Raw genomic sequence first — 26,607 nt, forward strand, 5'->3', positions numbered from 1 at the left:
AAGAGCAATCAGGGTTCCCTGCCCTGTGGGAAGTCCAAGGAACCCCCACCTCCATCCAGGTCTAGTAAGGTGAGCATCCAAACTCCCTAGGCTCCCACAAAGCCAGTACGTGCAGTAGGATCAATTGTTTGATCGTTAGCTTGGTTTTCTCCTTTCCTGAGCTGTAAAGGCAGCTTTAGGAACTGTGAGAAAGAATGGCATGTTCTCCAGTTCTGGGCTGTCCCCTATGCAGCAGCCACTGTCCCTTCTTCTGCTGGGTTCAGAATGGCTCATTGCAATGTGCTTGCTCCAAGGACTCCCAGCAGGTTCTGGGGAGGGAGATGGGGAGGAGGCCAGCTTGTTCTGGAAGTTGCAAGGCAGTTCCGTAAAGAGCTTTCCTTGGAGATCACTAAATATTTAAGTGGATGTGAGTGAGGAATGGTCTCGAATGTTCTCCCACATGCTACTCAGTGCAATTATTCCTCACAAGCTCCAAACTGTCATTCCGGGGTGATTTCTTTACACACACGCTTGGCTATGTTCACCGCCCAGTGGCTTCTTCGATGAAGAGATAGATGTGAGGCCCATATTCCAAGATACCAGAGGCCAGCCGGCTTGGCAGAGCCTGGAGCAGAACAAGATGCTGGTTTACTCCTTCAGAGGCTGGACCTGGCCTCTCTCTATGCACACACAAACGGTGGTGTTCATTGGCATGTATCATCTGCTTTAGTCCTTGTGAGTCACTGGGATTGAGGGCATCGCCTCTCCCTGGGGCTCAAAGTCAGGTAACCCGCTCAAGGTTACTTTGCCAGTAAATGGCAAAGCCCACATTTAAAACCCTGGGGTTGGCAGGTGTCAAAGCCTTCACCCACATCACCCCACATCTCCTGACTTTCATTCAGAGTCCTGTGTCCTCTTTTCTAATTTCCAGGGCATGAGCTTCAGGCCACTCCTTCATTGACACTTCTGGACTTTGACTCTGCACTTCACTGTTTGGCCTTCAGCTTCCAGAAGGGTGTGTGCAGCCCCCGCAGCCGTCTCCCCAAGCAGGTGAAGTGGCCCAAGGATGTGAACCTGGACTTGCAGACGGCTGTGCGACCTAGAACTGCTTCCTCCCTCCTGCTTCTGGTTTGAATGCTGGTGTGTCAACTGTTTAAAGGGCTCTTCACTCCATTGCCACGTGCGGTTCCAGGTGACATGGCCGTGTCTCACCTGACAGAAATCCACTGGGTACCAGTCCATCAAACGCCAGACCCAGGTCACTAAGAAATATAGCTTTTAAAATGAAATAGAATAAAATGGTCCTATAGAATCAGATAAAATGTTGGAAAAATTGGTTTTTGTTTGTTTGTTTTTGTTTTATTTTGAGACTGGGCCTTTTTTTTTGTATGCCAGGCTGATATTGAACTTGAGATAATCCTCCTGTCTCAGTGCTCCACCCCCCTCCCGAATGCTGGGATTAGCGGAATGAGCTACCATATCTGCTTCTTTTGTTTGAAGTAGTGTAGAGAGAAATATGGGGTCTTGACATGTAGCCCAGGCTAGCTTCAAACTTATGATCTTCCTATATCAGTCTGAGTGCTGGACTATAGGAATATAGCACCACATAGAGCCATTTGCCTGAAAGAAGACACCATTCTAACTTGTAAGACACTATGAATACATATTTACATCTGAGCCCCTGCCCCCCCCACGCACACGCACACCACACTATCTAATTTGTTGAGAGTCTACTCCTCCCCACCTCATCACACGTATCCCTTAAATGAACCTTGGAGAAGAATCCATATTTTACCTAATGCGATGCAGAGTCACAGTGATTTAGACCAACTTATAGGCATGGAGGCAGGTTTCAAAATGGTTGGCTTGATGGAAACCCTGCTTCACCTAACCCCACATCCAAGCTACCTGCCCTGCTATTTTTGGCACAAACACAACCCGGACTGTCCGGGTTCCATGCTCTGTTCTCACTCCCGTTACCAGCTACTTTGTTTATTTATACTCTGTAGACCTCCCGCCTTGGGAAAAGAGAGAAAGACTCCACAGAAGAATCCCAGAGGGTCACAGATAAACTCTCCCAGGACACCAGCCGTCCACTCTGAAGTTTCTCTCACCCCCAGCACCCAACAGAAGTTCAACAGAGAACCGTAAAGTGACTTACAGTGGATTTTGAAGTCCTTGTACTGTCTGTCTTCAATTGCTACCACGTATAAAGCTGCCCGGTCTGGAAACATAAGCCCTCCAGGTTTCTGTTGATGAATTGTGGGGAAATGGGTCTCGTAATCTAGTCACCTGACAAAGACATCACATTTTGAACTGCACATAGAGTCACCAGACAAGCACCACCCCCTTGCCAGCACTTCTCACTCAGTGGACTGACGGCTTGGCCGGACATGGCTATAATTCTGTGTTTATCTGGAGCAGGGGGAATCTGAGGAGCCCAGGTGGAGCTGACAGGACATGCGGAGGCAGAAGGCAAATCAAGGAATGACAGAGAATCAACCTGTGGCTTGGTGAAGCCATAGCCAGTGCCCCTGACTCTGGCAGTCTTTTTTTTTTTTTTTTTTTTTTTTTTTTTTTTTTTTTTTGGTTTTTTCGAGACAGGGTTTCTCTGTGGTTTTGGAGCCTGTCCTGGAACTAGCTCTTGTAGACCAGGCTGGTCTCGAACTCACAGAGATCCACCTGCCTCTGCCTCCCAAGTGCTGGGATTAAAGGCGTGCGCCACCACCGCCCGGCTCGACTCTGGCAGTCTTAACAAGAGGAGATGGCTTTCTGCTCTAGCCACAGGGGATGAAGTTAGACCTCCTGTGATGAAGCATGCCGACAGCGGGGCATGTTGGGCCAGGGTTGATCACTTGTTGCCCTGAAGCAGTTAAGCCTTGAAGGGGATGCCACCAGACAGCGCTCTTCTAGCCCATTCCTCTCTGAAGTCTTCCTAATTCCTCCCAGGCGGGAAGCTATGGGAGGGAAATATGGCAAGACCTCCATCAGAGCCACACGGGGAGAGCATGCGGACCACTTACCAACCACTTGTCCCTGGCAAAGATCACCGTGTTGAGCATGGACTCATAGAACAGACAGTAACCCATCCACTCGCTGATAATGATGTCCACTTTCTCCACGGGCAGCTCCACCTCCTCCACTTTACCCTTAAATATGGTAATAACTAGAAAACAAGAACCCAGAGCCATGCTGTGCGAGGACCCCCCTAGGCAGCACGGGCTCCTTGCTGCAGGGCTGCAGAGTTTTGAGCCCCACACTCGTCCCTGCTTTTAGGGTGTGACTTACCTTATCCTTCATCAGAGGAACTTACACAATCTCTGAAAATGCTAAGGTCTTTAAAAGCTACTTGAGTGTATCCCTCATCAAAGGGACTGGACAATTACTCTGCCCCTGACTCCTCTAGGCTTGCAGAAGGCACCATGTTATGTAATTCGCCTTAAGAATCAGCACGTTATCATTATCCCCATCTTCTCTTTCAGCTAAGAAAACGGAGGTCTCGAGGTGAGATGATGGTCCAGGTCTGATGGAATGGTACTGTAACGGTCCTACTGTGCACTCCCAGTTCCATGTAAGGTTACCTTGGCAACTCTCCCAAACTGAACAAAGGACACCCCACGTGTTACTCTTGCATCTACACACAGCCACGGCCCTGTACTCAGTGGCTGCCCTCCTAGTGTCTGTGAAAGAGGTAAATTGGTGTTTTGACAAGACCATGGACTCAGCAGACAGAGAAACCCAGGGTTAAGTGCTGGGGCTTCTAATTAGCTGTCTGGTTTTACACACATCGCTTGGCCATGCAGTTCCCATCCAATTCCCCAAAGAATAGCAGAGAGCATGAGGTCTCTGACGGGCCTGGTTGTGTGGGGGAAATGAAGCAACACCTGGCAAGGCCTCTAGCTGAGGCTCAACAGAAGGTAGCCAGAGCAGACACATTCCTTATTTAACAATATATGGAGGAGAGAAAAAGGATACCCCCCCACTATGAGAAGTGACTTTCCATCACACTACAGCAGGAGAATGATGTTAATTGAGTTTTTGGCCAGTTGACCTAGGGGGACACATACTTTTTGTATTCTTTGATGCACAGATGGAGAGGAAAGGTAACCTTAAGGTCTGCTGTGACAGTGAAGGAGTGTTGGGTGGTTGTCTGGTCCCTTCTTAACATCTCTGCTGAAAGGGCACACGTGTTCATGCTCTGAACCCCTCCTTCTGTGACAGCCCCTGGGAAAATCACGCTAACAAAACTGAACAGAAGGCCAGACCTCAGAGTCACAAACCAAACAAACCATGTCTGCCTCGAATCCAAGCAATTAATTTGGGCTGGAGGCTCGTCTCTAGCAAAGGGCACACAGGTCAGGGCCTCTGTTGAGCGTCTTCACAGATAAGGGCACCATCAGCAGCCTGGTGGCGGCTCCCTCTCCACTGCCTGGCTAATCAAGGCTTAATAATAATTTCTAAGGTGTCAGAATCACATTCACCCATCCTCACCACCCACCACGGAGGCCTGTGTGCTCTGCCTGGTCAGCATTTGTGACCCCTATCCCCAAGAAGGAAGAGCACAGCAAGGCCAGACTTCTCCAAAACCTTTGGAACAAGTGGGGGAGGCAAGTGTTAAGCCTGTGTGTTTTTTTTTGAGGGGGGGGGAGACTGAGACCGTGAAGAAAGAATTCAATAAGAGAAGGACCCGGTGGCACACCTTGGGAATCCACAAGTGGACAAAACCAAGGGCTTTGGAAAGTGCCCACAATTAGAATACTCTAATTTATTTCTCATTCTGCAGGGGAGCCAGCAAGCACACTCTTGCCCTTCTGCCCAACGAACAGCTTGCAAAGCCTGGCTTGTATTATTTTTGTCCACAGTTTTACACTGTCTAATGGCCTTCCTTTTTCTGTTTTCTTTGCACATCTCCTAACGTTTTACATGCAGCTGTACTGTTTTGGATTACTTTGTCATCTCGTAATATGGCCTTCATATGGTCCTAGATGAGACTCCTTCCGCCTCTGGTCCTTGTAACCCCACTCTGGGGGCTTAATGCCAGGCTCCAGCCAGGATGACCTCAGAGATACTTCAAGAGGGAAACTATTGAAGGAAGGTTTAGTTTGGTTTGTAGTTAGAGGACATAGTCCATTTACAGGAAGTCGGGATAGCAGACCCATGGGGCAGCAGGTTATAATGCACTGCAGTAGGAACCAGAGAGATGAACATGGGTTTGTAGTTGATTTTTTTCTTTTCATTCATTCCTGGATCCTGGACCATGGGATGGTGCTGCCCACAGTTAGGATGGGTCTTCCCACATCAGTTAATATAATATAGTAACTCCCTCATAGACATACCCAGAGATTATCTCCTACGTCAAGTTGACAGTCAGTATTAACCATTACCCATGTATGAATGTATGTTATCTATCTATCTATCTATCTATCTATCTATCTATCTATCTATCTATCTATCTATCTATCTATATCTTTCTATCTATCTACCTAGGTTCTATCTGAGTTGTCTATCTGCATACTTACTTATCTATTATAGCCCATACTGATCACAATATAGTAGCAAATGAATCAGAAGTCTAGCACAGGGAACAGGGAGGTCACCCAAGGAATATTCCGTACATGTGTGTTTAGACTGATGAGACTAAAAGCACACATTATCTATTATCTCCCATAGCTTCATCATCAACTTGACTGGATTCAGAATCAGCATGGAACTATGTACCTCTGGGTGTGTCTAGGAAGATGTTTCTAGAATGAGTTAATTGAAGAGGAAAATCCCACCTGAATGTGGGCAGTCCTATCCTATGTACTGGGTTCCCTAACGAATGGAAGGGAGAAAGGGCACTAGCATTCATCTCTTCTTGCTTCCCGACTGCGGGTTCAAAGGGCCTCATTCTGCTTCCATGCCTTCCCTGCCCTGATGGAGGTCATCAACTGTGAGCCGTAAACTCACCTTAAGTTGCCTGTGTCAGGGATTTTTGTTACAGCTGCGAGGAAAGTAGCCAGACCCATAGCCAATTCACCAGAGACACTGCCTTGATGTCTCTAGCCAACACCGGGAACATCACATCTATGTTCAGTTGCACAAGCTACAAGATGCTTGACAGGGCATGTGTTGGCTGCTTGGGGGCTACAGACTCTTGGAGAGCAGGAGGCCGGCTCACAGGACCACAGGACTGTGTAAGTATACACAGCTCTATTTCCCTTCTCCACAGGAAGGCTGTTGAGGGGTAGAAGCTAGCATCCCCAAGGCTCAGAACAGTTAGGCTGCAGATCCCCTTGCCCAGTCTGGACCCCCACAGCACCAGGGCAGCATCGGCTCAAGGTGGCTTTGAGGTCGAATCTGGAGCTGTGTTTCCAAGCCATAAGTATGATGGAAAGTTTGTTCGACTAGCTGTGACAGGACCCTGGCTCATAAATTTTACAGTGATTAATCATGGCTAAATGTACCACAGGGAGCCATAGGTACTAACTTGGGAGTTTTACCCTCTGGCTTCAGTTGGAAAATTAGACAACTAGAATTCAGTTGTTGTTGCTTGTAATGGGATTTTCTTTCTTTTTTTATTTGAGTCGTTATTACAAAATAAATTAGACGAGCCTAACCTGATTTGGGATTTCAATGTATCCATCAAAATCAGATGGCCCCATAAGGCCTGCAGCTCATGGTATGTCATTTAATTTTTATTTTAATTATCCATTTGTTTTTATTTTTATTTACTTCCTGTTTTGTTTTTTAGCTAGGACCTCATCCTGTAGCCCAGGCTGACCTAGAACGTACTATGTATCCTGGACTAGCTTCAAACTCAGAGGGAACCTCCTGCCTCAGTCTCTTAAGTGCTAGATTATAGGCATGAGCCATCCTGCTCATCTAGGCAGTAATTCTGTCCCACAGAAAAGTGAGCAGTAAGGTCACATTCCCTCAGGTCAGGAAATGGATTATGAATCCCGAAGCCCCCAGTTCTATCACTGCAACCACACCAGAACCCCTCTCTCTGCATGCACTTTGCTTAGTCTCCTGTTTTGGTGACACCCACAATCATCACTATGCCTCTTAGGCATCGGCCCATGACCCCCTCTCCAAGTTGCTGATTTTAGCTTCCGGTTTCCAATACCTGGCAGAGCACGAGCTCCTCCACAGACATTCTAAACTTCTCACGTGGATGGATAAATGAGTAAACAATTGAAACAAACAAAACAAGGACATTGGTTTAAAAGACCAAGGAGCTGCAAACCAGTCCTAATTATACTAATAAAAAATGATCAACATTTCAAGAGCGGCTTGAAGAGCAATTTCACATGAATTAAGTTAACTATCCTCCCAGAGAGAATGTTGCTGCTATCATCTGCTTATAAAGAGAATGGGGATCTAGAAGAATCTAATCAGAATGAGTCACCTGAACAACTCACACAGCCCTACTGAGGCTCCTGTCCCTACTTTGTGAATGTAATCACTGCTGACCTTGCAGCACCTGGGCCAGTGTGGGAAGTGGGCAATACTTGCGAGGGAGAAGGGAAGCTGAAGGATGGAAGGATTGTCCTGTCCTTCTCAAGGCTGCTCACGTGAGCGAATGAGGGAAGAGCAGAATAAATGTGGGCAGTGAGGCTTGGTCAGAGCTACCAAGCTTCCTGGGCATCAACCCATACCCTGCCTCTGTACCCCATGTTCTCTAGAGCCCAGGTACTCCACAAATCTCTCACACAGAATCAGAGCCTGCGCACCACAGTGCACCAGAGTCTTTTTCTGCATATCTCATGGCCCTACACCACCAGATTCCAGGAGCATAGGTGGGCCCTGGGTGTCATGCAGCCTTAGTATACTGCATACAACAAAATGGTACCCTCTCCTGGTCCAAATCCCTGTTCACCCGAGATCCAGGAGCTTGAAAGTCTACCCCTCGCCCAGGGTATGCTTCCTATCAGAGCCAGCTCCAGATTTCTGAGGGTCTTTGGAGACCAATCTGCTAAACTGGGGCTCCGAAGACCTGTTGGCTTTCGCCAGTGGACTTTCTAACTGGGGACAGCACCCACATAATGCTCTCTCCAAATCCATCTGAGGATTTCTACCCAACCTAAGCCATCCCTGAACACTGAGAGGTACTGGCAGGGTCTGGTCTGCTTAACTCCCAACACACTGGCCACTTGCTGGCCTGGCCCACATGGTTATTAAGAATGAAACTGTACCCAGCAGAATGGCTTCCACTGGGCTTGATTGTTCAGAGTATCACCCCCAGCTCTCATTCTAACCCTACAACCAGAACAGAAGCCAGCAAGGGACCGAGGACAAAATATCCCACACCCCAGGGGATTTGTACAGATAACCCTCTACCAGTGTAGGTTTTGAAAACCCTCTACCACTGTAGGTTTTGCATCCACGGATTGAACCACCAGGGAGTTGAGAAGATTTGAAAGGCAAGTGGTGTCTGTACTGAGCACAGATGCATGTTGTCTTTATTCCCCAGGCTGTATCGCATAACAACTATTTACATAGTGTTTCCATGGCATTAGATGTTCTAAGGGATGTGGAGGGGGTTTCAAGTATGTAGGGGATATGTACAAGTAACACTCAAAGTCTACATACAAATACGATGGCATTTTATTAAAGGGACTTGAATGTGCTTGGTTATTGTTATCTTCAGGGGGTCCTGAAACCAACCTTCCATGGACATTGAGTGGCGTGTCCTGTCCCTGCTGGTCCTGTCCCCTCAGCATGGATGGCCTTTGCCCTAACTCTCTCAAGTCTCCACCCCAAACCTCTCTCTTCAGAAAGTGTTCCTTTACAACCCGTGCTTATGGACGATTAACTATCAGCTCCAGGAAGGAAACCAGGAGCAGAGGGAAAGAGTGGGAGAGCTAGAGAAAGGAGGGAAGGAAGGAGTCCTGATCTATAGCGTCAGCTGATGGCAAGGGTATAACTAACACTCCTTCAAGCCCCCCCCTCAACACCACAATTGCCCACCTAAAAGCCAATCGGGAGCAGGAGACCACTCCAAGCAGGGTAAAGACATGCGCAAAACCACCTCCCTAAAGTAGGCATGTGAGCTGCTCGCACACACCTCCATGACTGCCCTGCTAATGTACAGCCCCCAGCCTCCTCACCTGTTCTCCCTAAGCACAGTCACGACTTCTAATGACACAGAAGTCTTTGTCCTCCTCTTTGTGGCCATTAGACTCTGTGAGGCTAGGAGCTTCGTGACAGCAATGATTTTTGTTTTTCTAGCCACACGGTTAACTCCTTTAATACCTAGCACAGGGCCTGGCATATGGGACAATAACACTTGAAGAGCTCAATCAATGAAATTACTAATGGAGTATTTCACTGCAGTTAGGAAAAGGAGAGGCAATTGCCAGGAGCTAGCGGTACAGGTTTGTGCAAAACAGTCTTACGTGATTAATCTCATTTCTTCTTCTGACAGCATTTATTTGTCAACTTAATAAATGAAATAATAATAACAATGGCTAACAGGTATTGGTTGCTGCCTGCCCGCCAGTGCTGTGCTGTTTCATACAGTGATGCGCTAGACACAGATGCTTGACTGGACCTCCAAGGGATGAAAATGTGGTCCTTGGGATTTGACTATATTGGGGAGGGGGGAGCGTGAAGGGGCATGAAGACCAGCTCCAAGCCACCAAAGTGACGATATCCTTTCCTCGGATCTTTTGAATGTGTCACATGGGTTTGCAAGGTCACATACAGAACTGCTACAGCTTTGTGGCAGTCATCATCCGGTCCCCACAGAGGCACCATGAGATCTGACTCTCCATGGTTCTCATTTCACAGAAGAGGAAACTGAGGCACACACAGAAACTTATCTAAGATGACCGGCTGCACTTACCCAGATGGATGTGAATTAGGAGCAGCCCCTGCAGGGTCCCAGGAAGGAGAAAGGCAAGTGTCAGTCCTATGGACACCCTAATGGAGTCAATGACAAGCTATTTTGTAGGTCCATGACCGCGTCCCAGAGCTGATCATTCCGTACGTGAGTACAGGTCTCCTGCAGAGACTTCTGCATTCACCGTGGGACGCTGCCAAACATGCAGCTAGCAGCTGCTGGGAGCCAGGACCTCGGGCAAGTGATGGATGAGAGAATCTTGGTAGCTTGTGGTGAAAATCAAATGGAACATTGATGGTTAAATTTAAAAAAAAAAAAAAAGAGTATGTCTCTCAGACTTCGAAGCATTTTCAGGTAGATTTAGATTAGGAGACAACACCTGCCAGCAGCCGGTGGGGAGACCACCTCCTCACACACAGCCATTGATCTCTAGCTAGTAGCCACATGATGTGATGTCTGTCAAGGTGCCAGTAGGAACTACCTTGATCAATGTATCTGGCCCAAAAGAAAGGGACGCAGGCAAGGCCCTCTGAGGCACCACAGTCAGGGACAGACTAGGAGAAAGAGCCTAGGGGTGTGTGAGCAGGGACCACTCCTTGGCTTGTATGGTCCGAGAGAAAAAAAAACAGAACTTCAGGAGAGCATCAGGGAGGAAGAATCAGCCTCAGTGAAAAGAAGGGCTTTCTGATGAGCACAGAAGCCCAGGTGTTTGGCAGTGCTGTCTTGTCCACGAGTGCTAATGTGCCTCATAAGGAACTGGCTTACAACAACAGCAGCATCTTCTCTGGACGCTGTCGTCGTATTTGTTGAGTACCTAATCTACGTAAGGTCACGGGCTTGACATTTGACCTGCCTCGTTGCTCATCTCCCACAATCCTTCAAGCCCTACCTTGATACTCCTCCTTGGGAGAGCACTTTGCTCTTCAGTGTGACACAACAGAGTCCTCGTGAGTTAGATTGCGGACCCTTGTGCCCCCGCCCCTGTGTTTCATCGGCTATCTTGTGACCTCTTCTACCTGTGACATGCACTCTTAGGGACAGACACAGGTGAAGGAAACAGAGAGGTTCATCTTCTCCCTTCAGGTTTCTGGAGAGTCAACTGACTATACATTTTTTTAAAGTTGGTTTATTTACGGAATTACAGAACTTCAATCTCTGTGATGCCAATCTTCACAAACCAGGGGGCTTTCTGAAGCATTTCTTCAGGTCCCCCCTCCGCCCCACGGCGATGTTCTGTCATGGAGGAAATAATTGCTGGTGTTTAAGTCGGAGAAAAAGTAACTGAAGCATGTGTGGATGGAGGCACGTGAAGGTGGCCCATTTGTGCAGGTGGCTTCCTGTAAGTGTGTGTCTCCATGGGAATAAGCCCACCCCAGAAGGCACACGGAGGTGGAGAGGGAACCGCACGCTGATGCTGGATGCCAGGTATTTTGTGTGCGTGTTGTTATTTATGGCCCACCGCCCACACTCCCGACACGCATACAACGGGTGGTGGCAGCATTTCTAACTCATCACCATGGAAGCACTCATGCAAGTCAGGCTGTCCTCTGTCGAGGACACATGCCAAGGCTGAGTAAGCTGGTGCAGGGGACTTGCTCTGCTGCATCTCACCAGCCCCGCCTACCTAGTCTACCTTCTAGGGAGGAAGAAATGAAGGCCACTGGGCCTGGGGGTCCCTTGTTGATCCCGTGTATATGGGGGGGCATGCCTGAAGCATAAGGATAGCTATTTTGGGGGGATGGTAAGAGCAGTCTAGTCTTCATAGGCCTTTGCTTCAGTTAATCATGAGACAAAACAGAACCAAGCGTAAGCCATAAAAATCCAGAGCATGAAATAGAGGAGCTGGGGCTGAACAATCTAGATGTTCGTGCTGCCAGGGAAAGGTGATGTAGATGTCGCAGGGCAGCATGGGATGGGGAAGCCTGAGTCAGGGGACAGTGGCCCAGCCTGGCCGTCTGACACCAAGTTGAGAATGAAGGGCATTTCTCAGAGGACTGTTCTGGGTGGGATAGTGGTGCCCCAGGGTGGAAGAGGGCCCTTTAAGATGGACGAGGTGGGATGCCACTTGGAAAGCTGTCCAGCACAGGTGACAGAGTGAGAAAATACGTATATGGTCCAGGAGGTGGGGAACTGGGAGATCCAGTCAGCCGATATGTAATATCAGGGGCCTAGCTCTCCTAGGAAGGAGGTCTGGATAGAGATAGGGAGAAAAGGAGAGCAGACTCGTGGGGCTGAGTTAGAAGTGGAGGAGCCACATGAGCTCAGCCTCAACAGTGTGAGGAGAGAGACAGGAAATGAGTGTTGTGTTCATCACACACATGCATACATTCACACACATACACACAACAAATGCATATACACAATACGTATAACACACGTAACCACATGTAACACACATAACATACACCACAATGCATATATCATACACCTGCTTGCATGAACACACATACACATATGTACACACATATATCACATACATACTCAGTCCCCAGCTCTCTGCAGAGATACCCTAAAGCTAAGGAGTATGTTCAGTTCCTTCTTTATTTCTAGTTACTGCCATCCATTCAAGGACACTGGGGAAGGAACTGATTGAAAATAGAGGCAGATGAAGTGCAATGTGTGCCTGAAATGGCTGGAACTGGGAGGTCAGGAATCTAGAAAAGAGGAGAAAGTACCCAGGAGCCAGATTCAAGATGCTCTCAGAGACCCTATCGGGGATGATCAGAGTGTCAGGGTGAGTAGTGACAGCCTGGGGGCATCTACTAAGTATAGCATGGATGCACAGTAAAGTGATAAACTAATAAGTAAAAGGAAGAATAATTATAAAGAGAAATGATAAGATGATAGATGAGGGACAGACAAACAGATGATAGCTTGTAGACAGAATAAAAAATACGTATAGAAATAATAGAAGATAGATATAGATGGCAGATGAAATATGCATGATAGAGATAGACATACAGAGATGATACACATGTGATAGCTAGAGATGATAGGTAGGTAGGTAGATGATAGATAGATAGATAGATAGATAGATAGATAGATAGATAGATAGACAGATAGACTGATAAAAACAAATGGGGAATGGAATGTTTACAGGAACTCAAAGTACCTCCCCCAGAACTAACTTACTACAAATATGTTGTGACAATAGCAAGATGGGAAATTAAGTTCAGTCAGCAGCAAAGGAAGTGGGCAAGTACAGGGGGAAAGGCAGACCCCAGAGGTTGGGAGCTACTGTCAAGGAGGCCCACACCAGTGGAAGGCCCCTGGGGTCGAGGAATGGAATCTAGCATCCCTAGCAGCAAATCTGATTCCTCATCAACTACACTCACTCAAGTTCCCACTTCCAGAATTGTGGGTGCTGCGGAGCTCCGCATCCATTCACAAACGCGTGTTGGAAGTGCAGGGACAAAAGCTCAGGTTAGGGCTCTGGCTCCTCTCAGCCCCCACCTCTCTTTGCCTTGGTTTCCACATCTGTTAACTGGGAAGAATCACTTGCCTGTTTCAGAGGGATGGTGAAGGGAAGGGAAAGCCTGGTGCCAGGCTGTATCACCATTATACAGAGAGGGTGGGCTGGTTTCCCTTCTCCACTGAAAAGATGCTTGTCCTCTTCTGTCTGGTCAAGCTCGTTTGAGAAGAGACTGGTCCCCATGCCTTCTGAGGGAGCTAAGAGATGCTAGAGACCAAGCCAGAAGTCAGAGGCCAGAGGTGGGATGTCTGAGCAACATTTGCCCTGCTCAGTCTGAAGGCATTGCTCAGGGTCATGACAGCAACCGCCCATACAGTGCCCCGGCCTTGCCTCTGCTGCCAGCACCTTCCTCTCCCTTCACTCTGCTTCAATCTTTACCCATCTTGAAAGTAGCCAATGTCTCCCCAAATGCCCATGTATCAAAGGCTTGGACTCCAGGGTGGCACTAATGTAAAGTGGTGGGCCCTTTAAGGGGCGCCAAGTTGGACATCCTTAGGTCATTGGAGGCATGGGCTACCTCTCTTGGAGGCCTGAGTTTTTGCAAAACAGGTTTCGTAAAGAGAGCAAGCCTGGCCCCATGCATCCTTCCCCTCTGCTTCCTCGTTCTTAATTTTAACCTCTAAAACAGAACTGGTCTCTGGTACTTCAGTATGGGAACAAAAGCTGACAAAAATAGATTGCATCATCAATTTGTTGTCTTTGTTTTCTTGATCCCCCTCCCTCTGCCTGTCTTCTCATCAAAGCCAGGCAGCCTCCAGCTCCACACACATATAAGACAGTGAGCACGGAAAGAGAAAACCCACAAAACAATGAGAGTTGGGCCCTCTGCACAGCAGGGTCCACAGCTCTCTAAGAGAGAAGTGCATTTCCCAGCAATCCTTGCTACCCTAGCAAGCCCTGCAAAGAGCACCCAGCCTTTCTCTTCTCCCTTCCCCTCCCTGTCTACCTTCTCTGCCTAAGACTGCATTCACATCATAAAGCAAATGGGAACAAGCAAGTCAGGCTACCAACCACCTCCTTCTAGTTGCCCCCATTACTTCCTATGTCTAGATTGTCCCTACTCCATGATAAAGGTCACTCGCTCCCCTATGATCTATACCTAGCCCTTCAAGATCCATGCCACACATACCTCTTCCTATATTTCTCTTGAATCACATACATTCCCCCAGCTTTTCCCTTCTTTGACCTCTATAGCCTCTGTAGCGACTGCTCCATTTTCCCTGGTCCCCATTACTGAAAGAAAAGGTATTTGGGGTCCCCACATCACAGCCTCCCCTAGTCCTACTCTAACAGGCCTCTTGCCTCTGCTACACGGAGTCTCATTGGTAACACCAATCCCTACTAAGTGGCCACATTCCACTGCTGCTACCCTGGCACCAGCCTGCCTAGCCTCAGCATTCCCTGGGCTGCTCTTGAATATTCACCAACCTCCAAGGTAGCATCTTCTCCACTTCTTTGCTGGACCCTCCTCCCCTGTATAATGTCCAAATGATGAGCGGTCCTATCTTCAGCCCTATCTCTGTCTGGTTTCTCCTAAGTAGCTCTGGGTGACATCACCATGTCGATGATCCCTGATGGAAGTCTCCTGTGACTCCCCCAAAGCCTAGACGCATAAATCCAAGTCTCCCTCACCATATCCACCTGGGTACCCAAAGCAGGACACCTCGAGCCCTTCACAGGAAGAGGCAGTTCTGGTTTCTCCTGCCGCCTCTGTGAGCCCTGCAGACAGACACCTGCAGTAGGTTACTCCCCACCCATCCTCCCCAGGACATGAGCATGAGCAGCATCAGGTCCTCTGGCCCTGAGGCTTCAACACAGCTCATTTCTCTCCACCTCCATGGCCACACATCTGTCTCGGGAGCCTCTGGACCGTGTGCTTGTGTTAAACGTGTCTGCAATCCATCCACCCTCAAGGCTCCCCCTCCAAAAGATCTCCTGGCCTGAAGAAAGAAACCCAGCCTTGTCTGAGAGTGAGCTGTGTGTGATCACCTTGCCCCCCACCCCTTGTCTCAGAGTTCCCCTCTCTGTACTCTGGCCCATGGGCCTTTTTGTCCCTGAGTGAGCATGCCTAGTTCAATCTTGCCCAAAGCTCTCCTCTTCTGGACTTTAGGTACTTTGGTTGAGTGTGGCCTCAAAAGTTCACGTGCAGGATCTTTGAACTCCGAGTATAGTGGTGTTGGGAGATGGGACCCAGCAGAATGTCAGGTGATGGGAACAGAGTACCAGCAAATGGATTAGTGTTACTCTTAGGGGAAGGATGGATCATGCTGAGTGGGTTTTTTTGTTTGTTTTGTTTTTTGCCTCCTTGCCTTCCCACACTTCCCCTGTGAGGAGAGGTGGTACAAGGCTCTTTCCAGATACATCCAACCAGTCTGGGGCTTCCAAGCATTCAGAATGATGAGGCAAAAATCTTTTCTTTATAAATTTTCCCACCTCAGATATTTTATTATAGCCACAGAAAACAGACGCTCTGTCAGCCCGCTTGCTTCACGTTTTTCAGACTGGACCTTGGATGTGCTGCCTGAGAGGGGTCTAACCTCACATGAGGGGAAGGTCCCCAGCTACCCTGCCACCCAATGATCAGAAGAGCAGTGTCACCAGGTGCTCTACGCCGACTGGTTGCTGCTTTCTTTAGTATCTGTATTCCCAGCTCTGTCCCCAGAGTCAGGTTCATGGTCACACACACACACAAGTCTGTGGAATGATTTATGCTCCTGTCTCTCATGGAGTCTGCAGCAAGTGGGTCAAGCCACAGACAGCACAGGTGGCAGGCTGAGGCCACACTGAAATAGGTGTTTGGCCTACTTCGAAGTAGGGCATAGTAGGAAGTGGAAGGGCTCCATGGCGTCTGCTATCTCAGGTCAGACCCATGGGGACACTGGGCTGCCTATGAAAGAGCAGAAGAATTCGGGGGTACGGCAGGAGGTGCATCCAGGGCTCTATCCTTTGTCTTACAGGTGGAAAGGTTAGGCCAGCCAACTCCTCACTGCCCAGGGTCCCAGTCTCCTGATCCACCCTGCTCCCAGGCCTGCTAGTAAACCCAGCCTATTTCTCTCAGGAATGTCCATCCCTCCATGTGCCAGACTTCCCACCCTTTGGAACTGTGCATGGGAATCCTGCCTTATGGACTTGACCTTGCCCCCATACCTTGCCACGGTACCCAGCTAGTTTAGCCTCACTGCTCCTGCCAGCCCTGACGCCATTCCAACCCATTCCTTACAATGTGGCTTCTGGTCTCCCGCCACCACCTCCACCCAGGACCAGATATGCTCCTGGAATGCAAAGTCCTCAGTGCCCCAGTGCTGAGCATTGGGTCTGGCAGCTATATAGTCGGTCCTGCTGATGGAGAAAAATTATGAGGCGGTGGCCTGGTCAGGGACCCTTGCAGGTCTGAGCATACTGAAGATGGGCCACTGAGAGGGGCTAGGGATGTCACAGATCATAGGAAGAGAGGGAACACATCACTCCCTGCAATCAGAGCCCAGCTTGATCAAGGCCTCATTCCCCAGATCAGCCCAATGAGCACACACTCCATCAACACCAGGGCTTGTGGCAGACATTCTGGCCGATACCCCTGGACAGGTGACGGAAGAGGACAGAGCGGGTATGGAGAACACAGGGAAGAAGAACTTTAGCTGCCACCTCACAGACTTGACAGCCTCAAGATGGGCCCAGCAGAGGGCATGATGACCAGGACTCAGTCACAGACAGGGCTGACTGACAGCTACGGTGGGGCTGATGTCCCCTGACTAGCAAGAGAGGGAAACCCCACACTACAGGGCCACAGTTCTGTGAGTGGTTGTTCCAGCAGGAGCTGTACCTCTCCCAAACTACATGTCCCGTACTCTCTTCTCTTGTGCCCACCTGCATTACCAGAACCAGAAAATGCAAGCCCCCATCCCATCATCACCACGAGGAAAGACTCTGAAGTAGGCCTTACCATTGTCCAGGTGGTTGGCCTTAATGATCTTCTCTGAGTAGTCAGAAATACTGGAACATTCGATCTAGAAAGTACACAGAACAAAAGAGACAGGAATTTAAAAAGCACAGCCACCTGCTAAATTCTGGACCTTCAAAATTCCCGGAGGCCCAAGTGTTGGAGGCTGGGAACAGTCCCAGCACAGGGTACTGTGAGGAAGCAAAGGGGCCAAGTAAGAGGAAGTTAGGTCATTGGAGACACACCTTTGAGAGGGGTATGGAGACCTCAGTTCCTCCTCTTCTTCCTCTCTTTGCTTTCTGGCCTCCAGGAGGGAAGTGGCTTTGTTTTTCCAAATTCACCTACAATGGCAACTGCCTCACTGCAAGCCAGGAACAACACTGCTAACAACCATGTACCAAGACCTCTGAAGCTGAGTCAAAATTAACCTCTCTAGAACCAGAACCAACTGAATAGACGGAAAAGCTGAGGTTCAGAGAGTTTCATAGTCTTAGCCACAGCCACACATTAAATTCGTGCTAGCTGGAGAACTAGGATCTGATCCTCTCATTGGGTGGTTAAGTGGCATTTTACTAAATTGACCACTTTGCCTGGAGATCAAACCTCCACTGTGGAGACCCTGTTTCTGCGCTGGAGCTTAAAGAGTAGCTGACTAATCTGACCATCCTGCAGGAGGGGGAAGAGGGAAAGCAGAATGGACTAAGCTCTTGGGGGGGGGGGGAGGCAGAGCGAGGCTAGAGTCACCATGAGTGTCCTTCTCCATCTCATCACTAAGTCCTGCAGGCTAAAGTTGGCATGTTCTTGAACAGGAAGTTCAGGACAGCTCTCAGGACTGGTCTTAAGAGTCCCTTCTACTGAGGTACACACATAGCCAACTCTGAACCCTTGAGCTGATTTGGATAAATGTTTTCTAAAGGCCCTTGTGTTGACTGCTCAGTCATCAGCCTGCTGGTGTTAGTAGCCTGGTGAAACCTTTAAGATGGGGAGCTTGGTGGAAGGAAGTTAGGTCATTGGATGCATGTCGTTGAATGTGATATTAGGATTGCAAGCCCTTCACTTCCTTCCTTCCCTTTCCTACCAGAAAGTGAGGCCTTCGTTTACCTTGTGCTCTCACGGCACTGTGATGGCTCATCACAGGCCCAAGCCAAGGAGCCAAGTGACCATGAAGTGAGCCAAACAGAACCTTTCATCTTTTGAAATTGATTGTCTCAGGCATTTTCTTACAGTAACTAAAGCTGGCTCACAACGGCCTTCTGTGGACTCTTCCTTTGATGGAATCTGTTCGCTTGTGTGTAGAAGCCTTTTCAGGATCCCCAAATCTCTAAGAAAGGGCAAAATTCTTTGAGAAATAAATTGACCGTAAGCTGAGAGCAAGGCTTCATGGGAAAGGTTGGAGGCCCAGACCCATCCCAGGGTCTAGTAGATTAGGATGTGTTGTGGGTGCTGGGAGCTGAGGGTCATTTCTGGAGGCCTCTCTGCCACTTTGCCTGGCTCTCTGAAATAGAGGACTTTAGAAGTCATTGCAGGGGGTCCCTGAGGGATTTCTGGTGGCCTTGTCCACTGTCCACCTTTGGGGGGCTAGAAAGATAATAATAACTAAGGGGACAGATGCCACTGCCTGTGCTCTGTTCCAGGAGGACCCACCCTTCCTTGGTCATCAGACCCTTGGCTTTTGGGTTCCATCTCCTGTGGATGGTGCTTCTGTCCTCTCTTCCTTCTTGTTAATGTGTCACCCCCCATACACATGGCTCCTGAGGTTAGCGTTAAAGAACACAGCAGCTCCAGACAGGCAGCTGACTGTGTCCTAGCTGCCTCTCAGGCCTCTGGCAACAGGTTGTCGTCCCTTTCAAGGGTGACCTGAGTCCAAGCACGTCAAACACAGGGGTCACCTACTGTGTGGAGCCCACCGGCCAGGCTATACACTTTGATTCTTTGTCTCCCTTCCCTCCTCTTCCCTGTGCTTCTATCTCATCACTTGCTCTTTCCTCTTTGCCTTCCACTCCATTTTCTTTCTTCTAGCTTTCCTCCAAGTCTCTCTAGTTTCTGTTTCTCACCTCCTATCACCTCCTGTCTAGCTTCCTATCTTTAACGTCCACAATCTCTTTCCCTCCCAGCGGAGTCGATGAGAGTAGAAGGAGAAGCCTAGAACAGGAGCAACTGAAATGAGCTCATGGGAAAGAAGCTGGCTAAACCTGGCAGGGCCAGAGACACTTACAATAGACAGTCAATGCCAAATTACAACTGAGAGGCACCAAGCAGGAGCCCTGGCAACAACTTGGCTGTATCCCCCTGACTCAGGAGCCAGAGACTGCTGTGCCCTGCTTGGCCCGAGCATGGCTGGCACTAATTGGGCCTCTGCCCTTGAAGGGACAGTGTAGTATCACCAGACGGCCTCAAGACCACTGAGATTCATAGCATCAGAGGTCCATGGCTGATGAGCTTTGAGAGAAGGAAGCCTGAAGCAAGGAAGGCTTGTCGCAGTGATGGTGATGGTGTTACTCTTGCTGGCGATGTGGTGCTGATGGTGGTGGTGCTGATGGTAGTGGTGCTGATGGTAATGGCAGTAAGGATATTAGAACTGAACTGTGATTCATCTCCTCTGATCCTCTAGCAAGAGAGATGGACTGGGGCTGGGGAGGTGGCTTGGTGGGACAGTGGTTGCCTAACATGCTCAAAGCTCTGGGTTCCATCCCCAGCACAGCGCATAAATCGAAAAAGAGATAGTGGACCAGGGTGGGTCTTTGTAGGGAAGTCCAGAGGAAGTCAGAGGCAAAGACCACTCTGCGGAAGCCAACACAGGGGAGGGTAGCATGCTTACCCCAAACACCTTCTTGGCCCCTGCTTTGGCAGCAAACATGGAGAGGATCCCTGTGCCACTCCCAACATCCAGCACCACCTTGTCCTTGAACACATGCTTATTATGGTACATGGAGTTCCGGTACGTGAGTGTCCTCACCTCATCCTTCAGCATTTCCTGCAGTGGAAGGAAAAGAAAGCTGTAGTCAGGGGACTCGGGCATCAGGGAGCACACCTGAGTCACGGGAGCACATCTGGATGACAGGCAACCGAATCATCCCAGTAACACCTTCTGGAAACACTATGACCTCACCGGAGCTAATGAGGATTCTGTAGGGTGTGCAGGTCGCATGCCTCATGCTAAACTAAGCCCGCTTTAAAGGTCCCCTTGAAAGATAGCGGAGAGGCATAAGACAAGAAGGTTGTGTCCAAGCCTGCTCCAGTTTGCCTAAAACCAACAGGAAAGATCAAAACAGCGCCCACAGCACGAGAGACCCAAGAAGGAATCATCAGACTGTTGTCCTCCAGAAGCCTGCGTCAGCTCCGCCAGCTCACCTCCTCTCATCTTAGAAACTTAGTATCTTTTGTGTTTTCACTTGCTGCAATTTTAGTTCCAGGAATCCACTACATTGGTTTGAATTGTATGTCCTATATGACTCCAGATAGAGATCACCTTTTAAGAGTGCTCATTGACTCTCTCTCTCTCTCTCTCTCTCTCTCTCTCTCTCTCTCTCTCTCTCTCCATATATATATATATATCAGTTTAGATTAGTGTTATTAATTTAACTGGTCTGAAACCTAACTTTTGATCTACACACAGGAAACTTACAGCCACATTACGCTGAATGGGGGAAACTGAAAACTTGTTCTCTAAAACTTGAGAATGAGACAAGAGTGATCACTTCCTTCACACCTACTCAGAATGATGCTTAAATTCTTAACTAGAGTGGAAGGAAGAGAGAAGAAATTTAAAAGACAGAGATGAGAAAGCAAGCTGACTTCCATTTGCGGAAGTCACGGTCCTGTTATTGAAAGACACTAGAGACTCTGAAAAACTTACCTCTGACAAACACTTTCAGAGTATAAAATCATCGTGCAAAATTCTGTGGCTTTTCTAGACCCCAATTATAAATATGAAATGCAGAATACAATCTCATTCACAATAGCCTTACAGAATTCCGTGTGTAGGAAGGAACGTGACACCAGGAGAAAAGACATCTGCATTGGGAACTACCAAACCCCGGGAAGAAGCCCAGGAAAACACCAGAAAATAAGAATATTCTTATAGGAGAACTACTATGGAAATGGCCACATTAAAGTAACCAGGAAATTTAACACAAGCCCAATTAAAATACCAATGACAGCCGGGCGGTGGTGGCGCATGCCTTTAATCCCAGCACTCAGGAGGCAGAGGCAGGCAGATCTCTGTGAGTTCGAGACCAGCCTGGTCTACAAGAGCTAGTTCCAGGACAGGCTCCAAAACCACAGAGAAACCCTGTCTCGAAAAAAACCAAATAAAATAAAATAAAATACCAATGACATTCCAAGAACCAGGAAAACCAAAACTAATGTCCCGATGGCAGCACAGAAGATCAGAACGCAGGGTAATCTTGAGTGGAAAGGGCTTTGCTGAAGGGATCACTTGCTGATCTCAAGTTACTATGGAAGAGCCTCGGCAAAAGCAGCACGGGCTGGTACAAAAGCCAACACAGACACCAAAGGAATAGAATAGAGAACCCAGAAATCCATGAAGAGCAACAAAGTGAGGAAAGCTATCTATCTGTTGGAGAGAAGATAGCTTCTCAGCAGATAGTGCTAGGAAAACTGGCTATCCGCATGCAGATGAGGGTAACTGATCTCTATCTCTCACCCTATACAAAATCTAACTAAAACGGGTCATTGATCTTCATGGGCAAGATCTGAGCTTGGAAAAGGACGCTTGATGAATAGACATGGGCAAGGACTTTCTGAACAGGGGCTCGGTAACTCAGAAACAGTAATAAAAAGTTGACAAATGAAATTGCGTGAAATGAGAAGGCTTCTCCCAGCCAAGGAAGCAGTAGAGTGGAAGGGAACTTTTGCCAGCTATACATCTGGCAGGAAATTAATATTCAGAATCTATAAATAGCTACAGAAACCAAGAGAACAAATAATCCAATCAATAAATGGGCAAATGAGCTGAACAGATACTTCTCAAAGAAGAAAGACAAAATGTCCAATAAATTCAAGGCCAAAAAAAAAATGAAGTTTCTTAGTCATCAGGGAAATGCAAAATTATGTTCAGAGTCTCTCACCCCAGTCAGCATGGCTATTGTCAAGAAAACAAACAAACAACAACAACACGCTGGCGAAGGTAAAGAGAACCCATTGGTAGCGTGGAAGGCAGTGTTGTCACCAGACATTGGTACGGAGAGTCCTCCAAACCCTGCAAGTAAAACAGCCAGGTGATCCTGCCACTCCTGACCGTGTACCTACACAATGGGGCTGTACTCATGCACGAACGAGAAGAAAGCACACTCCATGAGCGAAACTGGAAGGACCCCGAGATCATCACGCTAAGCGCAATAAGCAGATTCAGAAAGTGGTATGTTCTTTCATGTGTAGAATCCCGCTGTTTATAAAAGTGTAGAAGAAAATAAGGGGTGGTTTGGGATCAAGGGGGCACTAAAAGAGGTGATCAGAGTAAATGAGATTAAATTGAGCAGTATTCAGTATGAAACTGTCACAGTGAAATCAGTTACTTTATACAGTTAATGTGTGCCATCAAATTCAAAACTTTCAGCTCTGATGGTTTTCTTTACCATTTGATTTCTCTTTAGTTGACTTGCTCCCATCTGTATCATTTCCTTTCTTTGACTTGAGCTTTATGTGTTCTTAACTCTCTAGTTTTGTAAGGTGAAGGTTTTGCTTTTCGGTTTTGGTGTTTGTGTTTTCACTTTTGTCCCTAATAGAAGCATTTGCAGCTATAAATCTCCTTCTAAATCAGTGCTTCTCAACCTTCCAGACTCTGTGACCCTTTAATACAGTTCCTGCTGTCGTGGTGACCCCTGATACTTCATAACTGTAATTTCAGTACTGTTAAGAATTGTAATGTAAATAGCTGATATGCATGACAGCTGATATGTGACCCTCAAAGGGGCCGCAACCCACAGGTTGAGAACCACTGTAAATATGCCTTAAACTGCATCCTACAGATTTTGATGTGTTGGGCTCTTAGAGCCGCATAATCTGGAATGCTTTCTAATTCCACTCATGTTTTCTTCTCAGGCATGGGCTATAAGGAAGAGTAATTTGATTTCCAGCCATTTGAAGATTTTTCTGGATAAATTATTTTAGGTTTTGAATTTTGATTGTGCCAGTGTTAGCATTAAATGTATGGTCTCACACAGGTTAGATCACTACTCTAACACTGGCTTTTTCTAGCCCCTTTTCTCCCCACCCTTTATCCTGAGGCAAAATCTCACCAGTTTGTGTTGGTTGCTCTCGGACTCACTGTAGCCCCGGGCTGGTCTTGAACTTTTGATCCTCCTGCCTGAGCCTCCTGAGTAGCCAAGATGTTAGGTGGAAGCCTGCAGGCCTGTCTCTCATTCGCTTTAAGGAGCACACTGTGTGGTCTCAGTCTTCTACACTGAGGGTTGTTGAGTGATGGTGCTGTTTGGACCCTGCGGGTCTCCAAACCCTCCAGTGTTGGTCCCAGGCCTGTGGTACTAGGGGAGGCAGTGGAACCTTTAATAGGTGGAGCCTAGTATAAGGAATGTGGATCATCAAAGGTGTCCCTGAAAGGGACAATTTGAGACTTCTATCCCTTCCTAGTTCTTCACTTCCAGGCCGCTCTGAGGCCACCATGATTACTGCCTCCTAGGGAGGTCCAAATTCTTAGACCACAAATCTGTGGTCAGAACCTCTAAATCTGAGCCCAAACCAAACTGTCCTCTTGAAAACTGATTATCTCGGGCATTTTTGTCACAGTAATGGAAAGCTAATGAACCCTGCACAGGATCCACCTCAATAACTGTTTCCACATGCGCTTGAAAAGCTTACATGGCTGCAGCTTGGGCATGCAGTACTCTGCGAGTGATACATTCGGCCAGATTGTTTGTGGAACGCCAACTTCCTCCATCCTCACTGGTTTTTAAATATATTGGTGTTCTCCATTACCAAGAGAAGCCTACAATCAGCCATGTGTCCTTGTGTCTGTTTAGTCCTGCTGGTCTCCATCCATACTTTCAAGCTCTGTGCACAGGTACCATGATAAAATGTACCCCTTAACCAGGCTGCACGGTAGCGCCTAGAATCCTTTCTCTTGTGCCTTTAGCTACAGTGGATCAAAGAGAAGATCCTCTAGAGACCTGGAAGGTGAAAAAGAATGGAGAACTACTCTGAAGGCCAGCTTCCACTTCCCCTGCTGCCCCAGTGCTGGCGGCTTCAATGTTAAAAAGTTGCGAGTGTGAAGGGGGCACTTGGACTGAGTTCCTGTCTGGCTTTTACTTTGAGGATGAGCAAATCCTTTCTCTTCAGGATATCCCTAGATCCCAGTGCCACAAGCATGCAAGGCTCTGTCCCCAGAACAGGCGAGGGCATGCCGCACATGCTCGATAAACCAGAAGACAGAAACACAGAACATATGACCATTGCACACAGATGCCGGAGCCTCAACCACTGCTCTTGCACCACACCTCCACGGTGGCTAAGCTCTCTGACACGGCCCGCCATCGAGTGTCTGGTGCCTCCGCATCCTCATCTGTGGAATAATGCCACAGTAGCACCTACTTCTAGGGCTGATGTGATGGTTGAGCAAATAAAGAAAATTGTACAAGTGTCAGTGCTAGGCTAATGGGGAAAGTCGACTTTCCATAGCAAGGTACCTAGCAGACCTTGTAGAAGGTGCTTGGCACACATGTGCTGGCCAGCGGACAGGCCACACAGGCAGGGACCCTCTGACCAGCAGCAGATGTTGAAATTCAAGCTGCCTCTTGGGGACCTGGAGGCTGCCCTCTTTTTTGAAGGCCCCAGGAAGCCCACAGCAGCCACTCTGGGTTCTGCCGGAAGGTGTTAAGGTCCTCTTCTCCTGGCCCTGCCCTCTTGCATCCTCTCTAGGTGAAGCCGTGGATGGAAAGACCATACATACATACATACATACATACATACATACATACATACAAACATGTATGTATGTATATATATCTTGCCTAGCCCCCTTCCTTCCACCCATTTTGTCTATATTTATAGAATAACCTCACTCTGCCCATCCACCCACACTGTGATTCAGCCAAGCTCTCATACCGCCATTGTCAAAGTAGCCTAATGATGGCCAGGGAACCACTGCACAGCCAGCTTACCCATTCTGTATATCTGAGGTCCTGCCTTTCTAAGCAGAGCATCCTTGTGAGAGTTTTAGTGATGAGCAGGTCCCTGCTGCTAAGTCACAAGAGGTAAGGGAGTGCCTCTCTGCACAGAGCGCCTCATTCCACCCATTCACACCCCTATCTCCTTTCATATTCAGTGGTCCTGGAGACCAGTCACAGGGGTGAAGGCCACCCATCTAGTCACACCTGTATTAAAAGACATGTATGTTACCCTAGCTGGGTCTAGAGGTGGCCTGCAGCAGCAACAGGAGGGACTGAAGATAGGTGTGCAGAAGCACTTCCCCGTGAGAAGGTTGCTAAGGCAGTGGGGTAGAGGTGTTACCTGTGACTTGCAGACCCTTTAGTCTGCACTACAGCACATAGAAATTTAGGGTTTTTTTTTTTTTTAAATTAAAACGTCTGACTGAGGGTGCCTGGTCTGGTATTTAGTTGGTGGCTTTCTCCTAAGCAGAGTCAGGCCAATCTTTCACACTCATGTGTCAGTCATGAGGCTGTTCCCCATCAACAAACTAAGCAGAACCAGGCTAGACAGCACTTGGGAGGTTGAGGCAAGAGGGCTGCCACAAGTTCAAGGCCAACCTGGCTACATAGTGAAACCCCATATCTCTCTCTTTCTCTCTCTCTCTCTCTCTCTCTCTCTCTCTCTCTCTCTCTCTCTCTCTCTCTACCGCGCGCACGCGCACATGCACACGCATGCACACACACTCAAAGTCTTGACAACTGCAAGCCCCAGGTCACAGTGTGTGTGTTGGTTGGGGGAGGGCAGGGATGTCAAGTCCTGAAAGAATTACAGAGACCAAAAATAACTCAGGAAAGCATCACTGTGGGCAGCCTGGGGTTGGCCCAGGAACTCAGAGTGGGGCTTCCTGGGGTCAATGTGGAGATGCAGGGAAGACTGTCCCCAGTGTGCTTGATTTCCAGTGGGTGAGCTACAGGCAGGCCCAGTCATTTGGGGTTCTGGATGCAGTTCCCAAGTCTGCTGGTTTGAATAAGGATGGCCCCATAGGTTCATGTATTTAAGTTTGATTCCCAGTTGGTAGAATGTTTAGGAAGGTTTAGGAAATGGGGCCTTGTAGGAGAAAATTTGTCATGGGGGTGGACTTTGAAGCTTCAAAAGCTCATGACAGGTTTAGTCTCATTCTCTCTTTCTCTCTCTCTCTCTCTCTCTCTCTCTCTCTCTCTCTCTCTCTCTCTCACACACACACACACACACACACACACACACACACAC

At 48.2% G+C, this 26,607-nt stretch overlaps 1 protein-coding gene across 1 annotated transcript in view; it reads right to left on the bottom strand.

Annotated features, from left to right (window-relative positions):
* The window catches only part of Prmt8 (protein arginine methyltransferase 8), an 87,596-nt gene that overhangs the window by 23,285 nt on the left and 37,704 nt on the right, over positions 1-26,607 (bottom strand). Inside the window, exons 3-6 of the mRNA XM_005365276.2 lie at positions 20,033-20,188; positions 17,218-17,281; positions 3,003-3,145; positions 2,141-2,228 (exon numbers count right to left, since the gene is read on the bottom strand). Of these exons, the coding sequence (XP_005365333.1) occupies positions 2,141-2,228; positions 3,003-3,145; positions 17,218-17,281; positions 20,033-20,188 (451 nt within the window). The remainder of the gene's footprint in view (positions 1-2,140; positions 2,229-3,002; positions 3,146-17,217; positions 17,282-20,032; positions 20,189-26,607) is intronic.

The sequence above is a fragment of the Microtus ochrogaster genome, unplaced genomic scaffold (genome assembly GCF_000317375.1).
Source record: "Microtus ochrogaster isolate Prairie Vole_2 unplaced genomic scaffold, MicOch1.0 UNK1, whole genome shotgun sequence".
NCBI classification, from domain to species: domain Eukaryota; kingdom Metazoa; phylum Chordata; class Mammalia; order Rodentia; family Cricetidae; genus Microtus; species Microtus ochrogaster.